Source organism: Sylvia atricapilla, chromosome 1 (genome assembly GCF_009819655.1).
Source record: "Sylvia atricapilla isolate bSylAtr1 chromosome 1, bSylAtr1.pri, whole genome shotgun sequence".
In the NCBI taxonomy this organism is placed as follows: Eukaryota; Metazoa; Chordata; class Aves; order Passeriformes; family Sylviidae; genus Sylvia; species Sylvia atricapilla.
Genome location: NC_089140.1, coordinates 7,608,214 through 7,620,416, shown reverse-complemented (window position 1 = coordinate 7,620,416; position 12,203 = coordinate 7,608,214). Strand labels below are relative to the sequence as shown.

Below are 12,203 nucleotides of genomic sequence, written 5' to 3'. Positions count from 1 at the left end.
GCAAAATCCATCCTCAATTAAATTTATGTATAAAACAGCAAACCACTTCCATCCCGGTTTTATTTCTGTTTATCTTAGAGGGGATCAGTGCAGGTGCCTGTGCTGGTTTATGAGAAGAGGCAGAAGTGTAAATCCATATTTTATGGCGAAATGACAGTAGGAGTGACCTTGGTCAAGCAGATATTGCTTTTTCAACCATGTCTAGAGGAGATAATCTAACAGCAGCCTGCAAAGCATCGTGTCTCCTTAGATCCTGCTACAGTAATTCAATCATGAGCATATAAAATTAGATGAAAAATAAGGTAACTAGCCTTCTGGGACTGACTGATTGCAATAAATGTTGCCTCCTGACAGTAAGCATTACACTGCACTCTTTCAAGAGAGGTTACCTTCTATTACAGCATGCTGCTCTCACTTCAGCCCGTGCCAGGTAGCAATGCTGTTAAATGTATTCTGCAGGACAGCAAAAAATCTTTTAAGGAAATTATATGTTGCCATTAAAGTACCAAAAAAGAGAGTAGAAAACTTTCAGCTCTTGACCTTTGGGATCAAATGAGCGATGCCAGTCCTTTCTTGGTTTTCTGGTTTGCTTTTAGGATAGATATTTGCCCTTGCCCTTGCCTAATCTTTAAGTATTATGGAGTATTTTATAAGCACTGATTGATTGCTCAAATCTTACAAACCTGGCCATCCATTGTAGAGAAGTTCAGCTGAGCCACAGTCATGTCTGTGGCTCTGAACTCAATGAAATTTGCAACAGAAGGTCACAAAGGAGGAGACAGAGTGAAATTGAGGTATGGCGGAGGTTATTCTCTGTCAGTACAGAAATTGTTTCCAAGCCATAAATATTTGCCCATGAATTTTTCCTGTGGACAGCTGAGAAAATACACTTTTTTAAGCTATTATAGGCTTGATTACAGCAAAATAATTTAATTTAGCTACCTCCAAAGATACGTATGGGGCTGCCATAGGGTACACCAATGATCACTGTGAACACATATTTTCATGTTGCAGTCACAGAGTAGACAGCAAGAGCTCTGGGTGCTTTTATACATATTGATGCATTTTATACATATTATGGAGATTTATGTATTTTATACATATTTAGATACAAATTTATGCAGTTTAGACATATTATGGAGAAGAAAGCACTAAACAGTCACAGGTACTGTCTGCCACTGTCTGGCCTTGAACATCAGCTCCAGCTGTGGGGGTTTTTTAGGGGGAAGCAGAAATGGGAGCTCCTGGCAGAAGCCCATGGGGAGCAGAGATTGTAAGACAAACTCTTGTCCACCCTGGTGGACTTGCTCTGTCTGCCTGATCAGCTACAGGATCTGCAGGGTCCCTTGATATATCCTCATTCAAGGAGCTTTTCTTTTTTATGTTTTATTCATGCATATGAAAATAAATAAGATTTTCTGTTACTCTAAACTGTACTGAAGTATGAATGCTTGTGAGCAATAACCCATCACTCTGAGGAACTGAGGCATGGCCAAGCTGTGGCTCAGAGTCTGGGGAGCTGTGGAAAAGGAATTGTCCTGTCAGTGGATCCAGGTGATTCTCCATGAAACCACAACACCTGTTTATAAGACCAAAATCTGCCAGGATGATATTTTTATCCAGAAATCTGTACTTCATCTAGAACAGAGGTTTCCACTGAGCTGGCTTCCACCAGCTGCAACAGGAGCCAAAGGGATCTGTCCCTGCTGCAGGTGCATCCACAGCACACATGTGAAATTAGATGGATCCTACCTGAAAAACGCCAAAAAGAAACAGGGCTCCTGCAAACTGTTTAAAAGCAAATGGGTTTCAAATAGCAAAAAGACCTCTCACTTTTGGTCATGTAAATAAAGAATAACTCCACCATATGCAATGGACTGATATTTTTATAAAATCCCTTAAAATGGAAATTTTATCAAGATTTCTGTATTTTTTCATGTATGCATATTTTTTTAAGGTGTCTGAATGGAGACACTGAGACGAGCTCCACAGATGAAGCTGTGCTGTATTTGTGCTACAGTGAGATTTGAGGATTTAATCCTGAATAATGAAAATTCAGACAAAGATATATTCAGCAGATGTAAATATATCTAACCCTAATGACCCAATAATTGAGTTATTGTTTACAGCAGCTGAGAATCAGGGCCATAGTTTATTATGCAAAATCATTATCTTGTGTACTGGATTAATGTACACACTAATAAAACTCATTAATCTCTTCAGGTATCACTGCAGGTTTTTGTGGATGAGGTATAATGTAATCAAAACCAAATCACCTCATAACTGTTGATAAGGCCCTTTAGAAACCTTAATCCCGTTATTCACAAATACTTCTAACTACAGTAAAACAATTATCTTGGTGCAAAGGAAATGGACACTGTCTCTGGTAGCTCCTGACAGCTGTTCTTGGAATGAAAACAGGAAGAAAAATAAACAAAGTTTTTCTTTTAAAGGGTGGAATTTTGTGAATATAATATTTACTACAGAACTGAATGTTTATTGAAAAATGACACTTCTCTGCAAATGTCTGCCATAACTATAAATTCAGATCTACAGGTAAGTCCATTAAGTTAATTAGTCCATTAAATGAATTAGTGTATTGCCCTGTTAATGCTATTTTTCTGTACTGTGTTGCCAGATTTTTTTTTAATACCTCTAAATGCCTCTGACATGCAACTTATCATTCCCTTCCAGGGGAAAAACATGTTTTTACAATTGTCCCAGTCCAGGTATTTTACTATGTTAACCATTCTACCATTCTACTTCTCCACTTCATCTTGATTATTTCTCATTTTACCATCTCAAATATTCCTTCTTTACCTTTGGTGTTCACCACAAACAGTGGCAGCAGTGGATTCTTGGCAGAGAAGGGACAGCTCCTGCATCACCACAGAGACTCCTGATGTCCCCCTGCCATGGGCACCACTATCCCAGATTGCTCAGAGCCCCATCCAACCCAGCCTTGAACACTTCCAGGGATGGGGCATCCGTAACTTTTCTGAATAATCTGTTCTAGGGCATCATCACACTCGAAGTAAAGAATTCCTTCCTAATATCCCTTCAAAACCTCCTCACTTCTCTCCCGAGCTGTTGAAAATAAGGAATTTCTTATTTGCTTGATGCTTTTCAAGCCTTTTTTCAGAGAACATGCAGCCATTGGAGTACCTTCAGTCCTGGGAGCAGATGACTGCTGTGCATGCATTTTGTGTGCAATTTTGGATAATTAAGCAGAATTAAATGATATAGGATTAAGTTTTGTGGAGTTCTGCATTTAACAAAGCTGGAGAAAACTTCAATGACTCTTCTCCTGAAATGCATCCTTAGTGTCCTGGATACTCTCAGGCATTTCCCAAACAGGACATCCCTGTTGGACCTGCAGATTATGCCAAGTGAAGGCAGATCTATGATGAAAGATCAGGGAAGCATCAGGTATTCTGTACTCACACTGTCCACCAGGCTCATTTCTATAAGCTGCCTTTTCCTGGCAAATTGTCTTCTCATTGTAGCCTACATTAAATCCCTCTGTTCACAGTATTGGTTGATGTATCTGGAACTTAGTCCCTGTCACCCACAGCCAGCCCCACCTTGCTGGCTTCTCTCTCATACACTTTCTGATGTTTTATATCCTCCAGCCTTTGCTGTTGTTTTCCTTTAAGGATGCTTGAGGTGGCTGGAGGAATCTACCTCTACCTTCTGTGCAGAAAAAGGTTGTAAACATTTGTAAACTTTCCAGCTACAAGTAAAAATACAAAAGAAAAGAAAAACGCCCAGAGTAAAGCTTTAAAAGCAATGTGACCCAGATATCCATGGCCAGTCTTTCAAAGCTGACCACAGGTAGACAGGACGTCTGAAGGTGTCAGTGCTGCCTCTAAATCCTGCCCCTGAGGCACAACAGCTGCAGCAAGAGAACCCAGCACATACCTTCACATGTCAGCAGGAAATATTCCAGATTGTGGCTGAAGGATGCACTGAAGTAAGTACAGTTTTCAATCAGATCACAGGACAGGCACCTCCTGTTGAAGTTCCCATTTGTGCTTGCACTGAAAAAGTTAATACAATTCCATGAAGGTCACTGAGCAAATGTTATTTGAAAGCAACATTACTTGAACCTTTCTTTAGAACAGGAATATAAATCTAATGTGTCCAACATTAGTAAGAGACAAAGTATTTCCATTTGGTTGAGTTTAAATAGCAGTAATGGATTTTTTTTTCTCCCTCCTGCTTGGATAGAGAATATATAAATGGATACTGATGTCATTTTGCAAGGTCAGGTGGTTATGAAGGAAGGTACAGTTTTTAAAAGAAAATGATGGTTGCAATCCCACAAGAGGAAGTCATCATTTGGTGGATGAAGGCATGAAACAAAGGAGCAACACTTCAACACTTATTTATATTGTAACAGACAATAAAGAGCTGGAATTGCTTTTTCTAAGTTTCTTTTTGGTTGCATCACTGGTCTGATTTGTTAGCTGCAGCCTCAGAGGCCAAAGCCCTTTTTTACAGGTTGGAATAGCTGCTCTTATGACCCCCAAGTAGAAAGGAAAGTTTGTATTTAGGGATCTGTTATTGAAGGTAATGTGCCCTGTCCATTTGCTCACAAGTTTGCTGCCAAGAGCCCACTGAATGATGAAGAATTACAGATTATTAGCAAATATTAACAGATAGTGTTTTGCCCCACTGCATTTTGAAACTTCAAGAATATTAACCCAGAGATCTTTCCAGTATTACTGTAAAGCAGGTGAGTATTTTTTGCCACCATTTCAAGGGATGAGGCTGAGCAACCTTTTTAGGATCACAGAAACTGAAGTAAGTAGATCATGGGCTCTTGTTTAGGCTCAGATTTTATCTCTGATCACAATCCTAATTAAATCTACTAAATCAAACACAAAAAAGGAGGGAAAAAACCCTTGAACAAGTCTTCATCTGCTCTTTCTCTGTTGTCTGAGTGGGGAGATGAGGCTGATGAGGCACCAGGGTGAGATGGATGCTGACAAGGAAGAGTGAGGGGTGTTTTCACTCATGCCAGCAGCTCTTGAACTGTGCCTGTACTCTGTTTTTAGAGTGAGGTTTTCTTCTCATTTCAACAGAAATGAAGGGTTAATATAATTTTAAAAGTTTTTTTCAAGGAAATAAACTCCCAAAAAACTGTGGAGTGCAGTGAACAAGCATATAAGTCTCAAAAGGAAAAAAAATCAATCACAGGTGATTTACTTTGCTCTTGTTTCCTTCCCACTGAGGGAAAAAAAAAAAAAAAAAAAAAAGGTATGATGCCATGTGAGAGAAGGAAAATGTCCTGACTGTCCCTTATCCACTGATGCCTTCACCAGCTCTGCCCTTCATTGCAGATGTGATGGCAGCAGGGTGACTGAGAAGAAAAATGGGACAAATGAAATAATGATTCCGAAATGTTTATTTAAAAGTTTGTTTCCTCCGCTTTGTAATCTGCTTCCGCAATATTTCATCACAGCAACACTATCTGTAGCTCTATACTTTGCTGTAAAACCAGCCTTTTACTCATCAGACAATTACAGATGATGCTTAAATCTTCAGAACTCCAGAAAAACGTTTGTAAACAAAAAATATTGTTAATTCTTTTCAGTTTCATGAAGAGGTAAGCTATTATCAAATTTCTCAAAACCCCTATTGGAAAGTATAAAGAAGATTTATACCATTAGTTTATGTATTTCTGAATTCCCTCAAGGGATAAGCAGCTCTATTGGAAAGGTTTTGACAGTCAATCTTGAGACAAATACAGAATTTCTATTAATATGAGAAAATTGCTATATGTAAAACATTTCCAAGTGTCAGGTATTTTGTTCACTGTGGTTACACTGTTCTGTCTTTTCCAGTCGCATATTGAAAGATCTTTCAATTAAAGAAAAAAAAATGGAAGAAACTGCTTCTACTGCAATTGCTTATCATTCATATAAAATTGAAGAAGTGGGAAAATTCTATATATGGAGTTGGTAAAGCACATACCTGTATAAATGTCTCCTTCTTGGTGAATCTTCTGTGCTATGGAAATAACTGAGGGGGAAAAGAAAAGTGAATTGCACCATTAGCAGGGTGTTTAGAAGTGTCTCATGCAACAACATCTTCACTCATATTGCCATTTTCATGGCCTTGTAGAAGCAAGAAAAATTTAAAAGTTTAAATTAGAAAAAGATAGAGAGGGACACATCACTGAGAGGCTCAAGAAAGTACACTGCAGACTGCACTGCAATTAAAACAAGCATGGAAAACTTTGGGTCCTCCACTGGTCATGTCAGTGGATCCAAAAGGATCAGGTGATTAAGTGAATGACATCCACCTCTTTACCTCAAGATTCATGGCAGGGAGCTGGAGCTGGATGATCTTTCTCTTCCAGCCATTCTGTGATTCTGTTTCTATGGTTTTTGTATTGTTCTGAGGTTATTGGTAATTGAGAGCACTCAAAATCTTGAAGAAGCACTGTGCTCTGAATGATTATTCAAAGTTTGCTATGTTCCAGAGACTATTTACTCAACTGTTCAGTGACCTTAAGTGACTGAGAGGTGAGAACCTTGTACCCACTTGAAAATTTGTCTGGAACAGAATCTGCTATTTGATTCCAGAAAGCTATCTAAATATTTTCTTATGTAATTTATTGAAGTGTGTTTGAAAAAGTGAATGTTTACAGAAGTTATTTTACAAGCATAAAGAGCAAGTGTGAAGAAGGGTGGGTTTGTTTTTCGCGTTTTTGGTTGTGGGTTTTGTTTTTTTTTTTTTCTTTCATAATTTTAAGTTAGTACTGTTTGGGTGTGGTTTTTTTTTTTTTTTTTTTTTTTTTTTTTTTTTTTTTTTTTTTTTTTTTTTTTTTTTTCTTACTGCATTGGTATTTTTGCTGGTCAACAAAGGATTCTTTCCAAAACTGAATAAGTTGTTGAGGAAAACAGGCTTCTTTCCCACAGCGGCTAATACCAGAAGTTGCAGGAGGAGAAATCGCTCTTCTGCACAAATTTATTTAATAGTCATAGAAAGAGAGGTTTGAACTGTGCAGATTAATCAAAATAACTCAAAATATACGTGGAATGGTGTCAGAGGTTAAGCCAAAATGAACACAGCTTCTCCTGCTTTTTATCCCCAGCTCCTCATGCTCACAGGTTTCAGATCACAGACAACACCTTTGTAACTGACCCAGAGCCCAGGGCTGAGCAAAGGAAATCTGGAAATGTCAGACCAAAGTTCACTCACATTTTCTGCCTCTTTTCATCATATGCCAGGATCTTTGTCACATCCCAATCTCCAGATGTAATAGCCTGTAAGTCGTCATTGCTACTGTTGGGCTGCCAGAAAGAAAAGAGAAGTAGATTTCTTTGTTGTTAAAACTTCTGGAAAAGGGAGCTCTTCTGGCTCCATTGCCCACAAAAAATAAACCAAAACATCTGCAATTTCCACCACTACACCTGCCATTTCTGTGAATCTGCAGGCATAGAAATAACAGAGAGTCAGAATCATCTTAACCATGACTCCACTGAAGATAATGAGGTGAATTCAACACAGAGAAACTTCAAACCCCTTCCTCTAATCCAGCATGCTACACGCTTCTATTTAATCCTTTATGGCAGGGTAGAGATTTACTTATCTACAGCTAAGGTGGTATTAAGAAAACCCAACCATAACAATAATAATGTTTGGAAAGAGACACTCGACTGACCTTTTCCTTCTAAGTATTTCCTTTGGAAATTCACATTACCTTATGCCCAAATAAAGCATCGTTGGAGGTTTTCTTTTATCCACAAGACTTTTTCTTTTTTTTTTTTTTTTTACATCTGCACCTCCCCATCTGGCTGCTGGAGGCACAGACAGCACTTTTGGTTGCTGTCTGCCTCAGGTGAGACCCAGAAGAGCAGCAGTGAGTCACCTGTGATGATGACATGGCGATGTGGTAGAAATGTCCCCGTCCTCCCTGGGGAATGGCCCGGACAAAGAAAAACTTCCGACCGTCCCTGGAGAAAACGGGCTCTTCATTCTGTACAAGCAGCAAAATTGAGGGGTGCATTAGTGTAAACTGGTCACATTTGGAATTGCTCAGCACTCCAGCCCTGTAAAATCAACTCACGGCAAAATAGAAATCGCTCTTTGACAGCAACTTGACCCAAACGAAGAGCCCACTGAAAACTGAGGGAAGTTATGAGCGTTATTGCTTCTTGCTCTTGGGAAAGCAGACACCTTTCAGCTGTGGGAGGACGGGCAGCAAGCTGAGCTCCTTGGCTAAAAAGCCAATTCCCACTTGCAAAGCCAAAGTGCATACGTACAGCTGACTGTTCAGGGCACTTGAGAACCAGAGTGACAAACCCTATTTACCCTGTTGGAAGAACCTCTCTGTTCCTGTCCTGGAGGAAACACAACTGAACAGCATCTAACTGCTGTCTTACAAATGCTTGTCTCACTGAATTATTTATGAAGGAGAAGATCTCCTGCAGAACTCCCTTAGACACAGAGCTCCTGGCTGAACGTGGTGATTGACTTTTATTGGGTGACTGGATCTTTCACCCAGAGATAGAAGAGACTCAGAGGAAGGAGAATCAAACACCACACAGGGCAAGCAAACATGTTCTGGAAGGAAGTCTTCTTTTTGTGGACCAGAACCCTGAGGCACATGAGAAGTCTCCATGACATGAAATGGTTGAAGAGCAGATTACCAGGGAAGACAGAAGGATTGTCCATGTGGTAGGACACAGGAGCACTGTGCTAACAGGACTGGCTACAAGAAGCTAACTCTAAGTCTCAACTAGAGTGAATAATGAGCTGAACCTCTGCTGAAGCTGTCCTGTGATATCAGGATTCTCTGTGGCTGGGTGAGCCCTTCCTTGGCCGCGCTTTGTGAACCTTTCTCTATCCAGCACAATCAACAAGGAGATTGTTGCCAGCCTCTTCTGGGTTCTCTGCAGTTCAGGGTTAGTCAAACCCCTTGACTGTCTGCTTGGCACATGCCAAGACACCACACTGAACCAGCAGGAACTTGATTGTACAGGGAGACTTATGGCACAGCAAAGGAATAAACATTTTTATTTCCCATAAGCTAACACATTATTCTTACTCTATGTTCCTTTGCTCCTTTGTTCTTTACTGATTAATTCTTTTCTGTTCTTTATCAGATTTGTCAGTGCTCTATTAGGTGTTCAAACTGTTCTTTTGCCTTTTATTTTCCCCTGCTTAGGTTTTCAGTGTATTTTAAAATGTGCCCATTTGCAGCTTGTTGCAGCTCTATGAAATAATGGTTTCATTTGTTTCTGACATTGTTCTGGAACCTGAAACACGAAACTCTATATTATTTCCAAATGTCTTTCATGACAGCAGAAACCTCATTGAATAATGACTGTGATAGCTCAGGCAAACCTTCTGCTAGGCAGGTTTTCCTTTCCTGAGGTAGGTAGCAATGAGTTCACCCTCCATTTCTGTGTCTGTGCCTCCTGCATTATAAATTCCAGCAATGTGTCTCTGCCAGCCAGAGCAGGCATTGTGCTGATGAGTTTGAGGTTCATTCAGAGTTACAGGGGAAGGAGGTTCGTGGCACAGGTGACAGATGTGAGGTTTTAGCATTGGGCTGACGATACAAAACTGTGTTTGCATGTTCCATGGCTGGAAAGGCAACACATGAATGCAGTCAGAACTTTGTGGCAGAGATGACGACTTACCCAGGTGGTACATGGGGAGACAGACTGAAATTCTCTTGGAACAGGATTTTATAATTTAGGGAGCTACAATGAGCTGTCTGAGCCTTTTTTCAACTATTGCTGACTGAATCCCACAATAATAGAACAGAACAGCCCTCCTTGAAGATAAAAATCAGTTTAGTGCTAATAGAAGACAATACTTCTACTCTGCAGCATGTATGGAATGTTTGGAAGGTTCTGCCACAGGCTGTTTATGGGCACAGGTAGTATCAGTAGGTGCAAAAAGGGATTGAACAAATTCATGTTTCATTAATATATCTTAAAGGATATGAATATATCTGTATGTCTGTAATATATGAGTATATCTAAATATCTGTAATCTTTATGTTGTAGATTATAGTGAAATATGAGAAAATGATGCCTCCAAATACTCCAGCTTTATTGGAAAAGAGAAGGTAATGGGAGGCTGCTGGAGGGCTCTGAACCTCCTGGAGTTCAGAGCTGCACAGCTTAACTCAGTGTTATCTGCAAAGGGTCAGGAGAAGAGAACAAGGAGAGCATCAGGGGCTTATCCCAAGATTGGCAGAATCAGGATGGGTGAGGGGACAATGCTAAATGCAGTCTGAGCTCCTGTAGATCCTAGAGAGGAACACAAAGTCCTGGTGCAAAGAATAACAATTGAAAAAAAAAAAAAAGGTAGGATGTATTCAATTGTGCTTGGAGAGGGATCATGGAGAATCACTGGGTCTGCAGCCACCTGAGGAAGACTCCTCTGGTAAAACAAGGGAAGATAAGGTGTGTACAGGATGGTGGGGGGTGCACAAGTGTCTCTGACCCTGAGGATTTGCCTGATCAAATATTCACTGGGACAAATGTTTGAAAGAGAAATTATCCAGTTTATGGTGAGCTGGAATTTACGAAAGATTAGTGGACACAGAAGTACAGCTCCACCAAAACCACCCACACGTTAACATGGGTCAACCCATCATCATATTTCAGCACCACACATTGCAGCTCCAAACTGGTTTGTCTGTGCCAACACACCCCCAGCTCCTGCTCTGCTGCAGGGCCTCCTCACATGCTCTTGGCTGGACTCCACACATTTCCTTACAGAAATCACTGGTAAAGCAGATTCTTTGCATATTGGTTTTATTACTGACTGAGAGTTTTACTTCCATAAGAATTATGATTTTCTGGTTCATCCACAGGTTTTAGAAAGGAAACAAATTAATCTGAATAACTGAATCCTTTCCAATTGATTCTCTGCTGCATTTTCCCTTCCTCAGCAGTCTCCTGCCCTCTCTGTCTGATCCACCTTCGCCCAGATCCCAGAATTAATGATTTTGCTGTGTTGGCAATTATTCTTTCAGTGAAATGCCCAAATACTTTCCATGTCACAGGCCCACAGCTCTGATAAACAGATGGGTGTGACTGCTGTAAGAATGAATTCTTTTAATCCCTTGCATATTGATGAACACTTTGTTTAAATCCAACAAAAACACCCAATGTGCATTGAATCTAATGGGATAATACAGTCACCTCCTCTTTAGGGCACAGGGGGAAGATGTTTTTCCATCTCCTGACACACTCAGGCTCTGGGGCGATGCTGAGCTTCATCCTCACCCCAGTCCTCATCCTCATCTGTTGCTGGGTGCACCACACCTTTGGCCATCTCTGAAGCCAGGACAGCTGCACCAAAATCAGGGTCAACAACTGGAGAGGATCCCATGTCTCTGGGCTCAGATCCCCTCTACTGGGTGAAATGAGAACTCTTCATTTAAGCACCAATAATGATTGTTTGTAGCCAGGAGCTGCCTTTTTTTTATATCTGCAAGATGAATTTGGGTATTTCAGTTATGGAGCGCTAGATCCTATTTCTGCTGCATCTTTTGTCTTTAGGCCACAATTAGGTCAGTTATGGGGCAATTGAATGGCAAAAGGGCTTTGCAGAGTGAAAAAGTGGGTCCTGTTTGTAAGTTCTTCTGAACTCTGTTTTTATTTAAAAAAATCTCTTTTCATACCTCCTACTAACTACATGTAAGAATCATTACTGGGTTATCATGCAGGATTAAAGCAAAGGAGTAGTGAAAGAAAAATGGTGCCAGATTTTCAGCATCTCCACCTTTTGAGAGAGTGAGTTTTTAGCTTCAGACTGAGGTCATCTGAAACACTGGGGAAATTGGAGGACTGGAAAGAAAAATGCAACTCGAAGAAACTATTATCAGGGGAGGGCAGCCAGCCCACACAGGCAGTTTCGGAGGTTATAGGGCTCTAAACAATTTTATGGTAATCTCCTGGTCCTGCCAACGTCAATGTCAAAGACTGCAGCCTTTGATAGAGTTGCAATTGCACCCTGGTTGATAATTATTTTTTTTTTCAGGTCATATTCACAATTAAATAAATAAACCAATTAAAATGCCAGTAAAGTTTATCTTCAGCAGGTGCTCAGAAACTGTCTGATTTCTCCCTTGCTGACTCATTGCCCTGTATATGACCATCCCCACCACTATTGGAAAACAGCTTCTTCACAAAATAATTGAAACAAAATTGCTTACAGCTATAATT

At 40.2% G+C, this 12,203-nt stretch overlaps 1 protein-coding gene across 1 annotated transcript in view; it reads right to left on the bottom strand.

Annotated features, from left to right (window-relative positions):
- Nucleotides 1–12,203, bottom strand: part of LOC136358445 (dipeptidyl aminopeptidase-like protein 6) — an 81,434-nt gene that overhangs the window by 31,795 nt on the left and 37,436 nt on the right. Inside the window, exons 6-9 of the mRNA XM_066314353.1 lie at nt 7,883–7,990; nt 7,213–7,304; nt 5,980–6,027; nt 3,922–4,040 (exon numbers count right to left, since the gene is read on the bottom strand). Of these exons, the coding sequence (XP_066170450.1) occupies nt 3,922–4,040; nt 5,980–6,027; nt 7,213–7,304; nt 7,883–7,990 (367 nt within the window). The remainder of the gene's footprint in view (nt 1–3,921; nt 4,041–5,979; nt 6,028–7,212; nt 7,305–7,882; nt 7,991–12,203) is intronic.